General features: G+C 36.3%; 1 protein-coding gene across 1 annotated transcript in view; it reads right to left on the bottom strand.

Annotated features, from left to right (window-relative positions):
• Window positions 1-18,642, bottom strand: part of C5H14orf39 (chromosome 5 C14orf39 homolog) — a 32,229-nt gene extending 13,587 nt beyond the window's left edge. Inside the window, exons 1-8 of the mRNA XM_054828801.1 lie at window positions 18,594-18,642; window positions 18,218-18,274; window positions 15,006-15,132; window positions 9,465-9,554; window positions 5,010-5,197; window positions 4,481-4,523; window positions 3,955-4,075; window positions 2,677-2,771 (exon numbers count right to left, since the gene is read on the bottom strand). Of these exons, the coding sequence (XP_054684776.1) occupies window positions 2,677-2,771; window positions 3,955-4,075; window positions 4,481-4,523; window positions 5,010-5,197; window positions 9,465-9,554; window positions 15,006-15,132; window positions 18,218-18,274; window positions 18,594-18,642 (770 nt within the window). The remainder of the gene's footprint in view (window positions 1-2,676; window positions 2,772-3,954; window positions 4,076-4,480; window positions 4,524-5,009; window positions 5,198-9,464; window positions 9,555-15,005; window positions 15,133-18,217; window positions 18,275-18,593) is intronic.
• Between the last annotated feature and the right edge of the window lie 4,701 nt (window positions 18,643-23,343).

The raw sequence follows: 23,343 nt of genomic DNA, 5'->3' as shown, positions 1-23,343 counted from the left end.
GTCCAGCTTCATAAGTATTTTTCCAAGAATTATATTACAAAGTTTTTTCTTTGGTCAGTAAAAGATAACCACTTGTAATGCAAAGATAATGAAACAATTGCAATAATCTGCCATGGAATATCCTTTACCAGAAGCTTTAGCAAACATCTCTCACTTGGAATGTAAGATATTTTAGGTATTCAGAGGTGGAATTAATACGTAATCAAACTGGGAAAAAAATACAATTGCAGAATAATGGAATTAAGGTGCTCTCAAACATTTTACAAAAGCAGAAAGGATGAACAAGATATATGCCAAAGCATAGTTCAAGATGTCAGCCTTTCTATGTAATAAATATAATCTTTAATTGAGAAATCAAGACCAGGGCTTCAAAAGAGTTGAGTCCTATTTGGTCATTTATGAGAACTCTTGATTTGGAAATTTTAACTATGACACTTGTCTATGTAACTGGTGAACTATGAAAGCCCACTAATCAGAGAAAACAGCTCTATGAGAAGAGGAATATGTGTTTTGCAGTCAGTCTAATCAATGACTAGCTGGACAGCAGTGATTCAAACTAAAACGTTCCAAGTCTTTTAAAAGAATTGTTGCCACTGCCATCCTCCTGCCCAAATGAGAACGTATATATCAGCACCTATTCATTAACTTGCAAGTTGGTTTCCTGACTTGTAGTCCTCTAAAGCATTTCGTGGGTATTAATTTGTACATTGTTCTGCTCAGTGCTTTCATTGCTCTGTTCAGTTCTTTCCCTTGATGCTGCTGGTTTCTCTTCATGCTGGTCTGCATCATTTCATGGAGATTCACAATACAATGCTTTTTTCTTCTTCTTCTTTTGTGGCAGAAGGTGAAAACATCTTTTTTTTCTTCACAAAGCTTTCTTTGCTTGGTAGTAACCTTGCAGTGACTGCAGAACAGCTCACAAGTGACCAGTGACTTTGGTATCCATATTCTGCTGTTATATTTTTGTACATTGCCTTGAGTCTGCAAGGGTTTTAATTCATGTGACTCATTATCTTAGCACATTTTCTGTTCATGTTTTTTCCACAGAGATTATAATCACAGATTCATAATACACCTATTTTTACATCAGTAGTTACTTAATCTGATACTTCTAAGCTTTCTAGTGAAGACTTTTTTTTAATACACTAATGCCAAACAGGCATTTTTAAAAACAATTTTTGCGCCATTTTCTACAAGTGTTTATGTTATGGCTATGTTTGACATAAATAAGCTTTAAAATTTACTCTAGGAAAAACATATTAATTAATAATCAGGTTGTGGTCTGATACCATATGCTATATCACATAAATGCATACATGGAGGTTAAAAGGCAACGTGAGTTAGGATAGTGTAAAACATTTACAATGTCTTATAACCATGATGCAAGCCATGGAATTATTGCTTCAGTAAGAGCATCAAAAAGATCTACTTGTATGCAATCACAACTCAATTTCAGGTGAAGGTACAAGCACCTGAAGACTCCATGACATGGAGGTAAACATACAACTGGCAGGTCTAGCAATGCACCCTATGAATTCTTTTCCACGAGGAGCCTGAGTTGTTCTTATGTCTACATGCGCAGAGCATAGATCTCTGCCTTTTATAATAGGTCTTTAATGGCATTTTGCATTCTGCAGACTGAATATACAAGTGTTTCTTTGAAAATTCAAAGGGAATGCTTCCATTTTTTTTTTTTAACTTAGTCTTAAACTAAAGTGGATTTCTTGCTTCCCTACATTTCTGAGGTCTTGCCAATTACAAAAGGTTATATAAGAAGGTAGAACAGGTGTAAGGGCTTAAACCACAAAAAATAATCATCTGAATAGTTCATAGGTCTGTAAAAAGATATTAAAGACCTAAAATGCTCCTGTAGAAAGGATCTTAGGGATGATTAAAATGACACATTTCTATAGATATAGTCCACTAAATCCCTATTTAAAGGCCTAAAAAGCTTCTTTTTCAAGCACACCATAATGTAAAATCACTTGGACAAAATCTTTCCGACATATTTTCAGTTTAAAATGGATTTTGATCTAAAGGCATCAGCTCTAAGGGTGATGTTTCAACATTCACAAAGACTCCTGATAAGCGCAAGATAGTCCTGACAGTGATTTTCAGTCATTGTAATTGAGCTCAAATTAAAGTGAGTCCCAGTCATAAATGACCACTGACTAATTTACTAAGCCATTAAACCTGTCTATGAAACTTTCACTCATGCTTGTTTTTAAGAACTAAATTAAAAGTTAAATTTCTTAAGTAGTTCAGAGCTGAAGACAAATGATATGTGGAACCCTGACTCTTTTTCCTAAAATAGGTGTTTAGTAGAAATAATGTATTTTATCTCTGACTGCACAGTCACTGTAGTTATAGTCATAACTCGTAAAACTACCCACATAGATCTATCAGCAGTAGTGGTGAGGAGCAAAGGTTTCTACAAAATACTTTCTAATAGTATGTTTCTGGATACATTTAGCTTCCAAGAATCAAAATTTGCCACCATCTTAACCCCAAGAAAAATAAAACTTTTACAATTACATAATTAAGTGACATGACCAGGGTTAGAAAAGCTTGCCAGTCATTATTTAGCAACAGTTTGTGTTTTGTGGCAGTCTTTGTGTAAATGTTGAGATAGTACTCTGGGTAAAAGCAAGGCAAAGAAATAATTTTTAAGTGTACCTTTCTTTAAACTCCTTTGGCTTCTCTAGACTTTTCTGATTTTTTCCTTCAATCATTTCAGAATTATTTTGATCTTCTGTAGTGTCTTCGAACGTCTTAAAAGATAAAGAACAAATAACATAAAAATCGAAAAAACTTGAAAAATTATGGCTACGTGCTGCAAATGTTTTCTAAACCTGATGAATCAGTGCACAGTAGTAGAGTTTTTGGTAACCAAGACAGTCTGAAGAAATAAGCAGAACAAGGTTAAAGAAAGGCAGCAGTTTTTTGTTGAACCAACTGTAACAACTGGAATAAACACAGAAGGTTTTGAGCACAGACTCTACATATCTATTCAGAACAAGGAGCTCCTTACACAGTCTCCTTAATAAATTCGCCACATCCCTTCTTACTGCATGTTTATACAGCACATACCACATCAGGAACTTGCGACTGTAACTATGAGTGTCAAACAATATCACAAAATATAAATAGAAAACATCACCTTCTATCAGCATAAGGCTGGCTGAAGTGGACACGGCTGACGCAGCAATAGACTCCTCGGTCATCTGGTCCAGAGAGGTAAAAGTGTCCAGCCGCAACACTATAAAAACTTACTAAACTCTTTACGAGATTGGTCTACTGGGCTATTCAGGCTTAGGAGAGACCTTGTACTTCCCAGCAGATGAGTGGGTCAAAATGCTGTGCTGACCAAGTCCTTTTTTTGGAAGACTATCCCTTTGGAATCAGTGCTTCTTAGAGTCAGTGGAACTGTACTGATCTCCTGTCTAAAATCAGTCAGTTTTACCTCTGACTATTATTTATGCACACATTTATTTGGAGGAAGAAAAAAAAAAGAATTTACATGATTTTTATTGTAAAGCATATTTAATTAAACACATTCATATTAACAAAACCTTAAAAAACCAGTAGGACCTGTGAAGGCTGTATACTCAAGCCCTGGGGCTCGCTAAGGAATGGCCCTGCTATATTTTGAAGTGTGTTCTCTGGCACTGTAGAGCTAGCACAAAAGTCACCATGACACAGTGCCTTGATGGAAAATATGGTGTAAACTGAGGTCAATAGAAAGCAAGCTTTAAGAGCCTTTAAATTCATGGACTCCTCTTCTCTAAGAAAACATATGTGATGATATAGAAACATAAATTACTAATACTGGAATTATCATGTTGGTCCATGTGCTTGTAAATACACTACTTTTCTTACTTTTCCAAAAATACGAAGGTGGTATATATAACTACATATATAAAATGTATTTATATAAAATAAAAATACAGTTACCTTTTTCAAATATTTTATTTTCATTTCTAATTCCTCTGCTTCTTTTTGTAGTTCAATGGATTCTCGTGTGGCAACTGCAGCAAGCTTTAACATTTCCTGTGTTTTTTGCCTCGAAGAAGCACTTTCATGTTACGGAATATATACTGCAACATAACTTTCTTCAAGCAAGGGATACTATCAGATCCCTGAACCCTCTATGCCATAAGTGCAAATGCTAGAGGAACATAAAGCTCTGACAAACTTACATTTCTTAGACAAGTCTTCAAATCTAATTTAATTTAGGCTTCTTCCCCTTAATGAACCATTTTGACAGGTATGTCATTAAGTGAAATTTGATTTTCTTTCCTCAAAACGCTCCCATAAATTTAAACTGAAGAGTATTATTCGACCTTCAATTTCCTCACAGAGGCAATCTCTCTAAACATAAATATATAAATAATTACTATTCTTTTTAACAAAAAGTTGTGAAAGGTAAATATAAACTAAATTGCCTGTAAACTGCATAAACACTACAAAACAAGGATACATCTGTAAAGCCCAATCATTTATGGACTTAAAAGGAACAGGCTCTGCAGAAATAAAATTTCATTTCAGATCATTAATTCACAAATCTAATTTTCTTTACAAATACAACATAAATTAATAGATATGGAGCACTTATCTTTACTTCATATACGTAACAGAAATAGCAGTATAACAGACAATAATGTCATTAAAAACAGCACCAAAAATATGAAAAATAAATTTGAAATTTTGAGAGGCTTGTTCTGAAGTAATTTTAGGACTTTTTAACCCCAAGAAGCCCAATGCCAAATGTCTCCCCATTACATTCACAGATTGGAGGAATGAATATTAGTATATATACTCTAAATTCTTGTTCAAAGTCTCAGTTTGCTACAGAATTTTTTCATAAAAAAGGGTGTAACAAAAAGAAGATCCTTTTATTAGGTTGAGAGAAACTACAGAAAATTAATTAGTGGATTTCTGTACACCATTTTTAATGTGCAGTGCACTACCAACAGACTCTACTGTAAAAGCATTGATAATAGTAGTACCCAGAATATCCAAGCAAGCATCTTCTTTCAATTTATATTTTTCAGACTGTTTCAAAATTCTGGTTTGGATTTCTTCAAGTTCTTTCTTTTTTTTGTAATACTCCTGTGCAAGAGCAGTTTCTGCATATTTTTCACGGTGTTGCTTCAAAATCTCTTTATACTGGGTTATGTAATCCTGATACATTTTCCTATAAAGATACATGTAATTTATTTTTTTCCATGTGAAGACATTGTTTATAAGGAAAAAAACTATTAATTTATGCCATCAGCTCCATTAAATTTGTTGCTGTCCTGGAAAAGAGTGGGATTATATTTAATATACCACTATTTGGCTCTATTTTTTTATCTTCCAGCTATTTTCAAGGAAGACTATGCTGTATGTATCAAAGAATACATTCATGATGTAAACAACCGTCAAACCTCGTTGTTCTGGAAGGGATATAGACCATACCATATTCAAAGGCAGCCTGGCAGATGACAAATGATTTTTTTCCCTGTGTAATTATCATGAAACTAACTACAGGCAAAATTCTCTGTTCGTGTATATTGGCACAACTCCAGTGTTTTCAGTGGAGTTGTATCAAACTTACGGTAAAGGAGAATTTGGCCTACCATCCCATATTTAGAGCAGCCTGATGCATCACTGGACTAAAAGCTGCCTCCGTGGAGATGCTGAGTAATCTGTGTCTGACTCAGGGAAGCCTTAAACACACACATTAGTCACACTAAAACAATAGGACTATTCATGCTTAAGGTTAAGCAAACACTTAAATGTTTAAGTGGCAAACAGCCAGAATGCTCAGTTTCTTGTAGGACTGCCCTCTAAATTGATGTTACACTAATACAGCTACAAATTAATAAAGTAGGTGGCATTCGATTAATGTTCATGGCAGTTTAAAAGTCTAAAACAGCTTTTGAAAAAATTGTACTGTAAAAACAAACAAATACCATAACAAGTAATAGGATATAACTCATCACATAAAGCTGAAAATTGATCGATATTATGTTTGGAAAGAAGAGAAAGAAAAGTGTTGTTGCACAGAACAGTCATCTTGTGTTAAATCACTGACTACGTTGGAAAAGATTTCTTTTTTTCAGGTCTTCTCACTCAGGCAAGGAATTTACAGGATAGATTGCTAATGACAGATCAAATATTCAACTACCCCATTGGCATGAGTCTTTTATGACACCAATAATGCTGCTAGGCATAACTTTTATTAGAGGTAATTTCCAGTACAAAAGTAGTATCTTTTGGGAAAGCTGAATAATTAACAATGCAATCAAGGAACCGGTTTTGGTTCTTAATGTCACACACAGATAATCTAAGTATAGACCTGCAGGAAGTCTGTATTTCCCACATAGACAAGACTAAACTACTAATAGTTTTTAAAATTATTAATAATAACAACCAGTGCCCAGTAACTATATTTCTCTCTGCATTTGAAAGCAAAAGTTTAACAACTACTTAAAATGAAATTAAAAGGTGTCTTCTTTTCTTTTCTTTTTTTTTAATGTTGATATTCTATGCCCCTTATTCCTGGAAAAAAGATAAATTCGGGCATATATGAAATACCTAAGAAGAGTTTTATGGTGAATATTTATGCAGATGGCACATGTTTATGAAGAGATATCACAGCTACAGACATCAAGCATGTATCATTAAGACAGACAAGTCATTTAACTGAGAAACAAATATTACACAAAGTTGCCTGATATTAGAAAATGCCAATATAAAATCACAGAAGGTGAAGAAAATGTCATCCTCTAGGAAAAAAAGGTTATGTGAACAATAGAGAGGCAAATTTAAATATTGTTAGTACACCTGTAGATTAGCCAGAAATTCCTTTAAGAAACAAATTATGGTGCATAATAGCACCTAAAGCCAGAGACCCATCTGTTTACCTGCACCATGAATAAAGCCTACATAAACAAACAGCTCTCACTGCTTGTCAAGCGTACAGTATTTCTCTCTAAAGAGCATGTTTTATCTCGAACTGCTAATAATCATTTAAATGCAGTATGACCAAAAGGCAGACACTCCTGGCTGCCCACTGGCTAGGCTGGGCAATGGAAGAGAGAAAAATTTGTGTCCAAGAAGCTTCTGCTCTTGCAAAAAGAAACTTTTTTTTTTATTATTTGTCACAGGAAAAAAAATAAAATCTCAATTTTCAAATAAAACTGCACTCCAGACACTAGTTCCCGTTAAACTGACCGAAGTTCAATATACCTGTTTATGGGGATATACAATTAAAAATGCATTACAAATAAATTTGAAAAATATGAATAAGTAATTTGTTGTAGCAGGTACACTTCAAGCTTCTGAAAATAATCCTCAAACTTTATATTATTTTCCTAAAATGTATAGTATAGTATAGTATAGTATAGTATAGTATAGTATAGTATAGTAGTCTTGAGAAATAGTCACTTTAAAATATTTTTCCTAAGTAATTCACATCCTCCAGTTCATGTAGTTAAATATAGGCTATTTAGAATTCAGCACTGTTCACATTAAAGTAATTAGAAAAAGTTTTAATCTAATGACAATGGGAAAAGGACAGCACCCACAAAACCCCTGTACATTATGTGGATAGTTATTTATTCGTCTTTCCTTCTTCGTATCAGTTACTCTCAGGATGAACTTCCAGTACTAAGTGTTCTAATATGTTCTTGAAACCAATAATAATGAAAAAATGTGGAACATTTTTAAAACCTCCATAATAAGTGCCTAATTAAATGCAGACTGACCTGCCCATCTTTTTAAAACATCTTCCTGTCTAAAGCTGTATGTCCTCAGAGCCCCCAAATACCAGGCAAAAAAACACTTTCAGTGCATAAAGTTCTAAATGTACATATTTTTCTTCCTAATTTAAATATTTAGAATTTGCTGAATGCACATCTTGCTGATTTGAATGCATCATCAAATGCTTCAGTACAGAGGGACTGTATTTGTGAGACCGCTTTTGTAAAATACATGAATTAAATTTATTTTATGATTTCTAGTCATGATGTCTTATAATTAAGCTCAGGAAAACAGATCAAACACTTTCATGTTGGAATTGAAACTAGTTATCTAAAAAGCAATTTAAAAGTAATGCTTCTTTGGTTTGTCAGCTCAAATTAGTGAAAGCCAAAATAGTTTAATCATATACTCATAGAAAACCAATTTAGTTTTATTTTTCACCAAATATAGAGCTCTGAACAGGAAGAAGACAGATAAGCTACTAATTGAGTCAATTAAGGGCTATCAGGCATGCTATTTCTGCTGCCTTGGACAACTGGCAAAAAGAACACAAAAGATTCAAAGACAACATTTTCAATTACCTGAAGTTACACCTCTAAATTGATATTTAGATCTCTAGATGAATCTGCCATGATTTTTTCACCACAGGGCTAACCAACCTCTTCCCCTCCACAAGAAGATCAGTAAAGGTGTGCAACCTCTCTACAATGTAGATGAGTTTTACCTGAGTGTTAAATAGAACTTCACAGAGTTAACTTGGCACACTGCATTTTGAACATTTCAGTGAAAATCTTCAGGGACTGCTCTTCATTCCATTGAATGTAGGCAGCTACATTCCACAACTAATTATTTCTTTAAAATGTATAATCTAATTAATGAAGCTCAAACAACTGAAATGCTACTTACCAAACAGAATTGAATTTGCAGTTAATACTGACTAGAATCTTACCCACAGCTGGTCTTAAAATGGGTTTAGATCAGGCTTCCCTGAGCCACTCATTCTATTTTTTAGGATCTAATACTGAATTCGCATGCTTTGTGGTTATTTTTAATAATATACAGCAGTATACAAAAAACTTGATTTGTATATTCTAATAATCATATGCAATTCATATTCACAGAAAATGAAAAGCACAAAATTATCTGAATGCCTCTAATTTTTATGTTACTTGGTCCGTATATGAATTTTAAGGCTTATGTTCAATTAAATAATGCTTCTGAAAAAATATAAACCAAGAGTATTTTAAAAAAAGTCTTCTCAAACCTGAATATCTGAAACTACTGAAATTACAGTATATCTGAAGACATGTCATAATAATGGCAAAAAAATAATTTGTGGATAACACTTATGTATGCTTTTGCAAATATGCTCTGATATTTCATATTTCTGCCAAAGCTGAAACATTCATCCTTTGTTTCAGAGGGCTTTTCTTGAATTTGTAGGCAATTGAACAATGTTCTGAAAAAATATAATAGGCATTTGGGAAGCAATTGAATTTGAAGAAGCCATATCTTATACTATTCCATCAGTAACTACAAAGTAACATATGATCTCATAATAATATAAACTGAAAACTCTTTTAATTACTCGATCACTTTTATTGACCTGAAAAGTTTACAACTTTTTGATGCAGACTGCACTATCTTTGCTGATCAGTTTAGACAGGTTAATAAGTACTACTGCTAGAAACATCATCTCACATGATTATAGATACCTCTCATTTTCTGTAGCTTCTTGTAAAGCTTCAAGTTCATTTTTCAAATATTCTTCATGCTTGCTAAGAATTACATAGGTGGGCTTCCAGCTGTGGAGAAAGTACAAAAAAGAAAGCATATAAGTGCTCTTTCCTAATAAAAAGCCATTCAGAAACAGACATCAAGTTACTTTAGCTAGCTTATTAGAACAAATAATTTATTTAATGTTTTGAAAGTCAAACATAAATCATTTTAGCACAGAAAGCGTTCACATGCATACATATATTTTCTTCAGATTTTAAAGCTGCAAATTCAATAATTTATATATATATAAAATAAGGAAAGATTATAAAGCAGTTTTTATGGAATAAATAGCAAGCTTCACAAATTTTTTGAGCCAATGCTAAGCAGTTAGGCATCTAAATCCACATGAGGTACTCAGAACAGTGCCATCAGTAAATCCTTTAGATATGTACGATCCTCTTGTTGGAGATATATGCAGCTTCATTCTTGCCAATATCACTAGCACCTATGATACCTAAATGCAAGCAGCAATCACAAACTCAGAATTTCCTCCATTTGCTAAGCAAGCCCTGCTCAGAACACAGCCACAAAAAAAGATGCTGTCTTTCAGTACAATAGCCCAGACATTGGGAGCAGTGACCTGACAGTTTGGAGTCACAGGTCCACCACATATCACCTCTTACTGACTAGATTTGAACTCAAACTCTGCCCCTACAGGAAAACACACCAGCTGATAGTTAAATTAATGGCAGATAACAACTGAATTTCAGTTGCTGTTAAGTAACATTCTTTTCTGCCTCTAAGTCATCATCCACATGTGTTTTCATATTTCATGCTGTTGGTATCTGGCTATATAGTATGTCTGCACTATTAAATGCACCCATTCCAGAAACCTGTCTCCAGACAAGAGGTGCTGAGTGGCTCTTACCCAGCTCATAACTAGATTCTTCTAGAGCAAACTGATGGGCCCACATTCTGTAATGCTTATCCTGGACCTCCTTTCATGTGGTTCCCCTACAGCCTTGAAATAACTTCAGGACCCTCCTATAATAGAAGAGCTATGATGCAGCCCACCAAAGTGATTTTCTTACAGCAGGATGCTGTAGATCGTACTGACATCACAGCAACTTCAGGGAATACATGAAGGACTTACAACTAGTAAACTAATAGTCCTTTCTCAACATCCAGGTATTAGAGATGCCTCTTCCTTGGGTGTGGGAACTATAGAAAAACAGGCAGATAAACTTTCTGATTCAACTGAAATTCAGATGTGATCTTTAGGAGAGACATATAATGGGTCTTCCAAAAAAGCATCCTGCCCGAAAAAAGATGATATAAGGAGCACAAGGCATCCAGGCCTGGATGTCTCCTACCCTCCAGCTGAGGTAACACCTATCAGAAAAGACATGTTCAGAGAAAATTGTAACTGAACAAATGGCCGGGATCTTGCTCAGATAGAGACGGTGAGAAACAAATTCAGAAACCTGTGGTGCATGGAGCCTCCAAGAGGCTCCATGGAGTGAGTAATACCTTAGTGAGACTTAACACATACCAAAGTGATGTGACGTGAGGAACAGAACAGAAAAATTATTTAAGTCTACTGAGCTAAATAGGTATATGTACTACCGACAAACACTCCACTCATTCAGAGAGAATAATCTCTGTAATACAGGTTGTCAATAGGCAACTTCTGAGATGCGAGGAGCGGAGATTCAGATGATGACTGAATCATCAGAACAGACTGGGCTAGAGTCTATCAGAGATCTTATTTCTGATGAAAAAAAATCACATTCTCCCTCCAAGGGAACCTTCTACAGAAAAAAAAAAATAGTACACCCTCCCCTCTCTCTAGTCAGAGCTTAAAGTGATCTATAAATTCAGCTTTTGTCCAGAATACAAGCTATCCTAAGGCAACACAAACACCTACAATGAAGTTTGTCTGACTGGAACTATCTGTCCTAGGAGATGTACACACAAAACCCAATTTACACATATATACATACATACATACGTATGGAACACATACATAGGTTCTATCAAAGCTAAACATTGAAGAAATAGAAGGAAAAATCCACAAGGACTGAAGAGACCAAGTGAATCTGGAACAGCAGAGATACAGTTACATTTGAAGAGTTACATCAACAAGGAGGATGGAAGAAATGGCAATACAGAACAAGGTTGCAATTCAACAAATCAAATAATTCTTTACTGGACAGATGAGAGCAGCTGAGGATGTACAGTTCACTTTGCATATTCATGAGTAGGGTAAGTAAAGGACATTTTTCAGATGTGAGGATGCCCTATGGTTCAAAACTGAAGGGTTTACAGCATGCAAACACACAAAGCATGAACATGCATTTGGACAATCGCTCCAAAGGTGGAATAATAGACACTTCAGTAACAGCTAACTTAATGCAATTTCCATCATGGAAATAAATAAAAACAAAGATCTGACAATTAATTTGCTGAACTGAAGTCCAATAACCTTGAACAAAATATAAAGTACTCCAGGTGGTGAGACAACACAACGTATAATCAACATTTATAACAGCAGTAAAGTTTGTCAACAAAAAAGCTGAATGAGAAATTGCAGCATCCATTCAGGAAATTTAGCACTATTGGCACAAATTGTTTGACACCACTGGTGATTAAAATATAATTAGAAAATGCTACTTCACCACATCTACTGCAAATTCTGCAGAAAGCTGTATTTTTAAAGGATCACATTTTTAAAAAAGTGGAAGGAACAGTACTTGTATAAAAATGTACTGGCAAACAATCACTGTGGTGATCTTCTACTCAGAAAACTCCATGCCTTTCATTGGAGGGGAAAAAAAAAAAAAAAAAAAACAAAAAACAAGCAGCAATGAAAACTTCATAGAGCTTTTATTAATCTAAGTGCAAACCATGTCATGCGTTACATTTTGTGTTCACATCTGTATTGCAGACATGCAAAAAACACATAGTACAAGAGTGCTGTTTGTATCAGAATGAGGTGTACAGGATTCAAGTAGCTCATCTACTAGTTTGTTAAAGGCATCACTGTTTCACAGAGGTTCTTGGTAGCTATGACATTTATTTGTCCTTCCTATGTGTCAGCTAGGGTCCAAAAAAATCTTTATCCACACTAATCAGAAAGCAATTAAAATATCCTCTAGTTTAGCTAGTGGGACAAGGCAACAATTCATTTCCAAATTAGCAATATTCTGAGTTCATCTAGCTTTTTTTTATATTATTATTTCCATGAAATCTCACCACCCTTAAACCCAAATTTAGAAAATAGAAGAGAAACAATAAAGGTGGAATAGGTTCCATCAGCAGTATTTCACCACTTCTTATTGTTCTGGGATCAACATTTTAGTTTGAGTCATTCAAGAAACTAGATATTAGAAAAAATTCATGACTTGTCTAAAAATATATATTTCATTTTGGTCATTTTGTGATTTGGGTTCTTTGTTATATAGACCAATATTGATTTCTTTAGAAAAATGCAATAGTATCTTGATGCACCAGTCTCATAGATCATATTTTCTGTAAACTTGTTGAATATAAGAATCCCATATTTTGTTCAAAGTCTTCAAACATGCTTGAATACGCTTACAATGTCTGGTAATCCAGACAAAAAGTTGTTTCTTTGAGAGCTCTATTGAGCATTACAGACAATTAGTCAGCTACAAGGGTGATTTTGACTCCAAGACAATATTTGAATTTAAAAAATCAACATTAGAGTCATGACCAGTATATATGGAGTATCAACCAGAATAAATTTTAGAAGTTTAAGATGATTCTACTATGTAAGTGCTCTAATTGTCTGATCTTATAACTAGGACTTGTTTATTGCAGTTTTCAGTATGTCGTTAAATGACATTTTCAATAATTTAAGACACAAAGTCTCTACTCTTCTGCAAGCATTGTCCTTCTATGAATACATGTATTCATTAATGAGTCACTTCTCATTTTCAGTCTCTTTACACTAATGCCATTAATTATTCTTTATAGGACCTAAGCCAGAACCCATTGAATTCAATGATAAGAATTTAGATCAGATCCTTAGTTCTACCCTTATTTTTTTATTTCTTTGTTTGCATCACTTAACAGTTTGTGATTTGCAAACAGACTTGCAACTTCAAAAGATATCTTAGGAAGTAGTGTGAATGGTTTCAGAAACTTACAAAAGTGTTCCTTTTATACTGCATTGGAGGCAAGAATTTAATGTAAAGGAAAACTGGAATTTTCTTGTCAAGATCAAATCTTTTCCTAACTCTTTTTATGATAAAGCTACAAATCAGTATGGTATGGCAATTGATTCAAACACCTAGCTATATACCCACTTCACTCACTAATGATTCCATTCTTTCTTCTGTTTTCAAATAGTGCAAAATAAACCTAGGAAGGACCCTGTAATTCTTATTCTTAGAAACACACACATTTTCCATTCATATCCTAAAAAAAATTCAAATATATGTTATATACATTTTTATTCAAGTATATATCTTTAGGTACAGAATTGCAAGAAAACAAAACTGATAGAATTTGCTAACAAATCATCACATCAACCACCCAGGAACTAGACAGATTGTGGAGAGATGAACACTGCAATGAAAAGACAGGATTATATCCTCTGGGCCAAACTCTCTGTATTGTCAAATACAGATTTGCCTTTTTAGCTACTGTTGCGAACACCTGAGATTTTTCATTTTTAAAAATCAGACATTCCCTGTCAGTAAGAAAAAACTCCTTGTGGCCAAATTCTTGCTTGAGAAACTTCTAATTACTAAGATCCAAATGTGATCTGCATTTAAAACTTGCACTAATAATCAGATAGAAAATTTCTATAAAGAAAACTGTGAACTGCAGCCCATTGCATTCATCAAAACAGTGTGCCTAGAAGAACAATTTTGCAGGCTGCGGTAAAAATTATACCAAAGTCTGCTAGTAGAAGTACACACATATCTGTATGTAGAGCCAGTTATTACACGTTAGGAGAGAATATGTATAGAACAAAAAGTAATGTGAAACATGTTGTAAAAAAAGAATAGAAAGATGCTTCAGTTTCAGGAAGTCCAATTCAGAATTAACCAAAGAACATAACGGCAGCTTATTGTCACTGATAGTTTTTAACTTTTTAGTTAAAAAAAAAATCAACTTTTTTGAACAGTATTCTTAATAATGTTCAAATTTGACAGAACTCAGATGCATCCAAATATAGAAAAACTATGTTTCTATTACCTTACTACTTGAATACTTTAGCATGCTGCAAAGACAGTACCTGTGATCTCTGAAAACTGTTGATTCTAATACAAAACTAAACCAAACTTAACTGTAGTCCATTTTTCCATAACTTACTTTTTCAGGGGATGGGTAATACCGTAATTTTTGTGTCTGATGATTTGCAGCTTGGAAAAAATAGGAGAATACTAAAGTTTTTCTTTAACATCACTCCTGTCTGAACACACACATGCATATTTTCACACTGCTTCCTCACTGACTTTCTTAATGCCATCCATAACTCAAAGGTCAGACTATATTATACTTACGCATTACAGGTCTCCTTACTACTCTCATTTTGCTTGTGCAAATCAGCAATTGCATCATTGCTGTTATTTATATTTTCCTGCAACCTAGTGATTTCATTCTTTTTTTCTGTGATTTTTACAGTATACACTGGAATTAAAAATAAAAAAAATAAAAAAGCATATATATTTTCAACATATCCATGAATTAAAAAGTCTAGATTTAGAATGATTAAAAAATTTCTTCCAAAATACTTAATCTCGATAGTGCCAGATGAGTGGACAGCCTGCAATTAAGCAAAGCAACAACAAAGTGAGTCAAAAACTTAGGGAGTTTCAGCTGTGTGACGAGTACCTTAATTATCATCTAATATTGTGAGATTGACTTTGGAAGAAAAAAATTATTTGTACTGTTTGTGCATCCCAGTCTGTATAAAACTGAAGTAACTATTAGTGGTAGAAAGCAAAGCACTCTTAACAGTTAGAGCTGACCTTTTTTTTTCAGTCCACATCATCTGTAGATACTAGAAGTGGTATACAGGGAAACCAGAGTGTAAGCCACTTTGCCTTCTGTAATGCTTGCAACTGAGGAGACTGATTGAAGTACAAAAGTTGCTTGAGATAAAGGTCCCTTTCAGACATTTGTTTTCTTTTACAGAAGTCCAGAAACACAAGTGTTTTGAATGGGAAAGCTGACTACAAGAAGGGAAAAATAAAAACATTGCTAACAGCATATAAGAAAATTATCACTAGAAATGGAAACAGAGAAATTAAAATAAAAGGGAAATTTACTCAAGGTGGGTATGTGTAATGTGTGATAAATTAAGACGGAAGACAGTGGTTAATGAATGAAAAAAATGCATTATAATGACAAATCCTCAATGATATATTTTCGGAGATTCTTAAGGCAGATTTTTAATTCTGTCTTTTCTAACAGCAGACTGATGACAACATTTTCTGAATGAGTGGTTAGTAGAGAATCCATATTGTTGAACATGATCAGTGTTCTCTTTCACAAATAAAAGCTGTGAGAGCTACCATGCACGCTCACGTTGCAATGCAATGAGCACAACTATGTGCACATTTTTTTCTCTGTTTCTTATTTTTTCATACAAGGTTTCAGATTTATTAGTGCCAAATCATCCCTTGCCATCACTGCTGCCCTCAGGCACTGTATGCCAAAGTTGGTGGCCCTAAGCAGAAGTCAATCACAGACATCCTGCCCTTCCAATCTGCTTAACCAGGAAGGGCATCTTAGGCGAGATGTGTCTTCAGTTGTTTGAGTTACTGCTCTGGAACTTCAGGTCATCCTGAAGTTTGGGTCGGTTTTTGCAGTACTTGCTATATATTTACTTTCAACACCAGCTGCATTTATATCAGAAAAAAATACTTCTCAGAGAGAAACATCAGTCAGTGAAAAGCAAAAGATTCTCAATGTATTGTAATATCTTGAGTTATCCTCAATATCTTCAATATCTTAATATTTTCAATATCTTTAGTCAGTAACTTGCCTTTACTTAGCATGAAGCATAACTATTGGACAACTGACATATGCTTCAGTTCTGTAAAAAAAACAGGTGTGTTGGGAAGTATCCTGCAGATGACATTTTGAGATTTACCAAGATATAACATAACTGTATTAACAAAATACCTATTACATAAGCAAAGCTATACACTTAATATTTCATTTAGTATTTTCTATAGGTGAGCACTTCTCTGACAAGTGTGAGTTGTTCTACTCACCCTTTGCTTTCACAAGGACCTTGTGGATGAGATCCATCTCACCCAACTTTGCAATGCAGGCACCTACTTCAGAACTAGACACCCATGGCTACAGCTACGCTCAGAAGAGACAAGTGCACATTTTTTAAAGCTTACTTTATCTAACCTACTTTAAACTCTTTCTTCAGGATAAGACAAATCACACCCTAAAAGTTCCTGTTTCCCTCCACTGGTTATAAAGGGACTCTAGCCAAAAAGCCTGATGAATCTCACACCAAAAGTCCAAGGCTGAATGTTACAACTGTTCCTCTGCCAAGTAATACTCACACAGAGACAAAATTAAATCAGTGGAACTATTTCTGCATAAGTTTTTGAAAGACGTAACACAAACTTTTAAAAGTCTGAGTGTTGGTTTTGACTTCACACATATTTAGATATCTCTGAACTGAACACGTAAATAGCTATGCCATGTTACTATACAGCCTTTGGGTTTTCCCTAAAAGTGTGCTTATTTATTGTAAGCTTGCATAAATGTTAAGAAAAACCTCAACTCTAAGGCTCAATTATGTGAGTGAAGAGTTAAAACTGAATTCTAGGTGTACCAGATTTAGAGTTACAGATGTTTTAATGTTTAAGATGCTTCAATTTAATATTGATAATCTTCTTAATGAATAAGTACTTGCTTGGACATATCAGTCAAGATTATTAGAAATGTTGCCCATCAAGAGCAACACCAATTAGACCAGAATTCTCTCTTGTTCTTTTTCCTGAAGGTTATGTGCTTCAATATCCACTTATGGAGTACCAGTGATGAGCACAGATGTCCTCAGATTGTCTAAAGAATAGTGTCTCTACCAAAATCATTCTCCTGAGTGAGTGATTCCACACAGCAGCATAGTAAAAAAAATATATCAGTCCAGACCTAAGTCCATAATACTATGCTGTCTTTAAGTCCTGAGGGAAAAGAATTTGATGTGGAGCAAGACTTTCTCATTGGATTTACTGTTTTGAATTTCAATAAAAATACCAGCTGCTTGATTGCAGAAAAGAAGAACCAGGCTTGAGTAGGTAGTAGCAACTGAGAGAACTTTCATTATTATAAGAAAACAGAAAGAGAGGAGAAGCAGTGAGGCAGAGGTCCAAATCTGGAAAGAACAAAAAACATGAAGAAAGAAAGGGAGGCAAGTAGCAGATGTATTGAGCAAGCACAGCTGAATCAAAGAACTGCCAGTGACTGTGAGGAGCTAGAGAGTAAGAGCAGGAAATGGCGCAGCATGAAACTGGCTGTCCATGAGACAGCTGAACAGCATTAGCTAAAAGTCACAAGTAAAAGCAAAGTCTGCTAGGGAGAATGAACAAGTATTGATGGCAAAAGATGAGGTAGGGTGAGAGCAGGACACGGGACAGCTTTCATTATTAGGCTTGCTTCCGCCCCTGAAACACAGAACATGTACCAGAACCAATGAAACAAAAGCAGTGTGTTCAACATCTAATGATAATTTATCACTACTCACAATTTATCTGTTGATTCACATGTTCCTTAGCATAAGTCGTTTGTTGTAGCTGAAAAACTAAGAAGAAAATAAACACTTTTTCATATATATACACACATATATATGAGTCGAGCTGTGAAACAAATGTATGTTGTGTAGCATTAATTGCACGCTGATTAACAAAGATTTTAACAAAATAATTAGCAATTTTACTATTAGATAACTGTTAGTACCCCTCTCCATAACCTCACAGTTAACAAAATATTATGTAGGCAAACATCAAAACATGAATATTATAAATTTATTTGAAGTTAATATAACTGTTCAAAGCAGAAAACATCACTATATGTACTGCATTAGTAATTATTAATTAAAAATATATTATATAATGACCTACCAAACTCGAGCAGAAGTTTGTCCAAGTTGTTCAAAAGCCTGTCACTCATTGTGTAAACTACAAAAGAAAAATGCAATTCAAGGATTTACACAGTCAAAAGCTTTATTGGTACAATAAACAAGTCAAAATTGCAAGACTTCACTATGCATTTTAAGATAAAAGGGAGACAAAAAAAGTTTTAACTGCGTTTTAATTAGTATTTAAACCACTTTAGCGGAACCAAATTTCTCACCGATAGTGGTAATGGACTCATTAAAGCCTAAATCGCAGATAGGAAAAAAGGAGGAGTATCGTTTAGGTAAAGCTTTGTTCCTGGAGCAGATCTATCTTTGAGAGGCTTAATGTTCTTAGAAGGCATGAGGAATGCAAGAAAAGATGCTTGTGTACAAAATGTGTAGCCTCTACTCCAGCTGGTTTACTAAGCCTATTGACTGCAACGCTGCTAATGGAAAAGCTACTTATCCATTCTGTACACTCCTCCCGTAGTAACTGCAAAGTACATTTAAATCAGAAGGTATATGCATAAGTGTGAGTAAAGACAGAACTCACATACAATGGAAAGCAGATTATTACAAATCCATTCTTCTGTTTGCATAGTGGTGCTACATGCAGAAGTTCAGTTATGGATTTTTAAACAGTTTGGGAGTCGTGTAATCTTCTAAAAAGGATGCACTCACCATTTTATCAGAACGTACTGAATATAGCTAGTTAGCTCAGATATATTTAACATTAAGCAAAGTTATTTGAGATTTAACTGTCCCACAATGGCTTCCCCACACCCTCAGTATTGTGTAAAAAGTGAAGCCACAACAAATTGGTGATGAAATCCTAATCTGGGATAAAGTGGAATAGAAAACAACGGCAGAATTTAACTGAAGTGGCATTAAGGCTTCATACTGTAGCACTGAGACTGTGGAAACGGGAGGGAGTGGGGGAGCATTTAAAATAATGGATGTTTGACAGAAATGAATTTACCTAAATGTTAAGTGAGGATCAGAACTCCTAATCCAACTGACTGGATTAATATAGGCTGTGATAAAAACTCTGAGAAAGAGATAATAGTTTTACAAATGTATTTAAAAGCTTTAAACGCCAGTTCCTGGTGCCTGGAAACACTTAAGATAGCAAACAAAACATGTTCTCAAAACACTAAGAAAAATACAAGAAATACTACCTCAATCCACAGGTTAATGCAGAATATTTTTGCTTTTACACGATGTGAAAGAAAATCCTAAGTAATTCCTTTGGATGAAAAAATTAGTTTGGAGCATATATTAAAAATATGTTATCTAGAAACAGTATAACAGTGTTTGTTAGTTGTTTTCCTGACAGTTCCCATAAAAACTGCAAGACATTAGGGTGTACACAGAAGGTATGCAAATTAATGAAAACAAACAAAAAAAAGGCAGCACAAACATTACTTTAAACAGCGAATAATTTCTATTAATTAATTTATAAATCACAACAAAGTTCACCAATAGAGCAGACTGTACAGTATTCTATCATCTAGTCACTAAGACAGTTACAATTAATTTTATATTTTGAGTGCTTTTGTAGGAGAAACAGAACTAGAGTGTTTAATATTTTTTTCTGTATTTTTACAATACAGTTTTCATGAAGGTTATAGTTGCAGAAAATGACAGTGCTTCTGAATGCATGCATATGTAAAATACCTGCTATTCTGGATGCTGTTAAAATGAAGTAACTGCAAATGGCAAATGCTATTCTGTGTTGTGAAGAGGTTACATGAGTCACTAGTAGCAAGGGCTGGTAATCTATAGGACGTTTGTAGACTTTAAAAACAGTAGTTAACACCAACCTGTGCTGGTGACATCTACATTTTGGACAATTTATGACTTCCAGGATATGACTAGTAAAGATTCTTGGTCCTACTGGAGAAAAGTAGCATCGAACCATTAGCAAACTCTGGATGACAAATTCAAACGATGTTCTCATATGGAACTGCTATTTTTATTAAAGAGAAATATGTAATACACGGCAATGGGTACAACAGCTTCAAACTGCATATCTTACATCTAATGGTGCTATTCAGAACACTGCCAGAAGAAAGTATGATTATACATCTTGCATTTTTGTACAGCATTAATGTAATTATATGAAATTAAATTGTGGCAATAAAGTTCCATGTATTACAAGATTGCATTGAGTGCAAAAGCCACAAACAAACTGCCTGATGGAGTCTCTAGCCATTACCATAACACTAACATTAATGCCACTTCTCATAGCAGAGTTACAGCAGTAGCTTCATATCCCATCTGACAGTGGTTCCTCATTAACAGGTGAAAAGTAACCATAATCTATGAGGTAAATTTCTTCCTTAAAATCAAACACTCAATTCTACCCACTGTCAGCTGTGCAACAGTATTAATTTCTGTTGGCTTTATATAAATAATTTTCATTCCAGCGGGGCTCTTTTGAGAGCAAGCTGTATTTATCCTGTGCTATTCATTACTGTTTAAGACTCTCTTAAGTGACTGGTTAATTGATTCTTCTTGAAATGTAGCAGAGTTCCTGTTTCTAGACTAACTTTTTACCCCTGTTTAAAAACAAAAAAGTGCCTCTCATTGTGTTGTTTATGTTCCTCTGCCCTTCTTCTGCAATACCGTTTCAGGAACCCTGTGAGGAGACTTAAACTCTGCATTCAAGGTGAGGACGTCCCATCTTTTTCAAAACCCACTGCTGTTTTCACTGTTTTCAACATCATCAAAGCCCTTTCCTGACTTGTGACAATTCTAGTTATTACTTCTGAGTTAACATAATTGTAGTGCTCTTCATTTATGAAGTCCCTGTTTCTAACACTTATGTTTCAAAGCGCATTGCCACTGTGCACTATGTACCTTGCCTTCATTAGTAGCTACTGATGTGTCCACCAAGTCCTCAGAAACTCATACATCTACTGGATTGCCGTATTTTACTTAGTTGGGTACATACCAAACAAAAGGATGTTGCTGCAGATTATTCCCCAAATTCCTGGAATTTAAAAATTAAACCGATTTTTGTCAAAATGATAAGGGGGAAAAAAAATCCTGTGAGATATCACAGGAGCTGTGGATGAGCGCCACAAAATGGCGGCACCAAGAAAAAGGGAGTGAGTCCCTCTAGGTGAAGAGGGGTGATGAGGCTGGGGCGGCCAGGTGGCCCCTCTGCATTTTGGGAGGCCATCAGCACTGGAAAAGTGACCAGGACGTGGTGGCCTTGCACGATCTGAGGTGCTGCCAGAAAGTGAAGGGTGAGGAGAGCCATGACAGTCGTCCAGGACTTCACCCAGGGCCATCAGGTGGACGAGGCCATGGCCACCGCCTCGCTCCCTCAGCTTTGTGCTCGCCGCTGCGGAGGAGAACAGGAGCGGCCCAGAGCCGCCGCCAACCTACCCCGTGGGGAGCACCCCGGCCAAGGGCCCACTTCAGCCCCCGCGAGGACCGAGCACCGCCTCGTCGCTGTCCCTCACCGCCGCCGTGAGGCGGGAAAACGGCCAGGCCCCCCCGCGCCCCTGGGCGGGCGGAGGGGAGAGGCGGCGGGTACCCCGCAGGAGGGTGTGGGGTCGGGCTGCGGCAACGGGCTCCTGCGTGGCGGGACGGGCAGCTCAGCCCCGTCAAATGGTGCAGCGAGGGCGGCAGGCGTCACCTCCCCGCCACGGCCTCGCCGCTCTCCTTGCCGGGGGTGGGGGAGGCGAGAGTGGCAGCTGCCAGCGGTCGAGCTTTCCGCTGGGAAACCTGAAGCAGCTTCACCTGCCGCGAAAAGGGGCTGAGGCCATTTTGCGAACAGGTCAACAAGCAGCGCCCACAGCCAGGGGCCACAGCCCTGTGCTCCCTCGAGGGCTCATCAACGGGGCGCATGTACCCCAAATAACACCCGTTTGCCTTAGACAGTGAGAGTTATGAAGGAAAGATCAACGTTTCCGAGGGCTTCAGGGCGGAGGGCTGAGCCAGCGGCGCTGGCGGTGGGTGAAAAGCGATGAGGATGCTCCATCTACCGGGGAGAGCGCAGGCAGGCGGGAGCCAGGCGGCCGCCGGGGAGAGGAGGCAGCGCCGCTGAAACGGGGCATCTCCTGGAAACGTGCTGGGGATTAAAGACACGTACGCACCCTGGGGTGTAACACAAAAAGAAGAGGCTGCAGCGTGTAACTTGTTTTATCCACTCTCCGGGTCCACGTGTGTTGCTGACCCAGTCTCGGGGGGAGCGGGAGTGCAGGTGTAGCGATTGCATAAAGCCTTCTTTCCTCCATACCTCATGTCTAAAGGTGCGGCCCAGCCCTCTGACAGGTTATTGAGATTGCTGGGGCAGAGGATGGATTTAAAACTATCAATAAGTAAAGGAAAATAAATAAGATGGGGGAGCACAAGGTGGAGGGAAAAAAAAAAAAAAGACATGAGCATGGCTGATGAAAGAAGAAAGGATAGGGAAAATAGAAACAGGATGGAAGAGATTAACAGAAAACTATTTCTGCCACCCGCAGCACGGGTGTCGGTCAGATGCGATGCTGCTTTCAGAAGAGTCAATTCAACCAACAAGAAATGCAGCTTCAAAGAGAACTAGCTGACCTACCTGGCTTCAGGTCAGAGATGAAGGAGGAGAAAGAAAAGAGAGAGAGATAAGTGGGAAACGGCATGTTCTTTTGGAAGCCACATGTCTGCGGCCTCTGCTCTGTGCACCCCGTCCTTTCCAAGAGCATCTCTGTGCTGCATCCCACCTTCTCTCCCTACTTGCCTGTCCGGGAGGGAGAGAGCCG

This window comes from Grus americana, chromosome 5 (genome assembly GCF_028858705.1).
Source record: "Grus americana isolate bGruAme1 chromosome 5, bGruAme1.mat, whole genome shotgun sequence".
Taxonomy (NCBI): domain Eukaryota; kingdom Metazoa; phylum Chordata; class Aves; order Gruiformes; family Gruidae; genus Grus; species Grus americana.
Note: the sequence above shows the minus strand (reverse complement) of the source record. Positions and strands in the feature narration are given on the sequence as shown.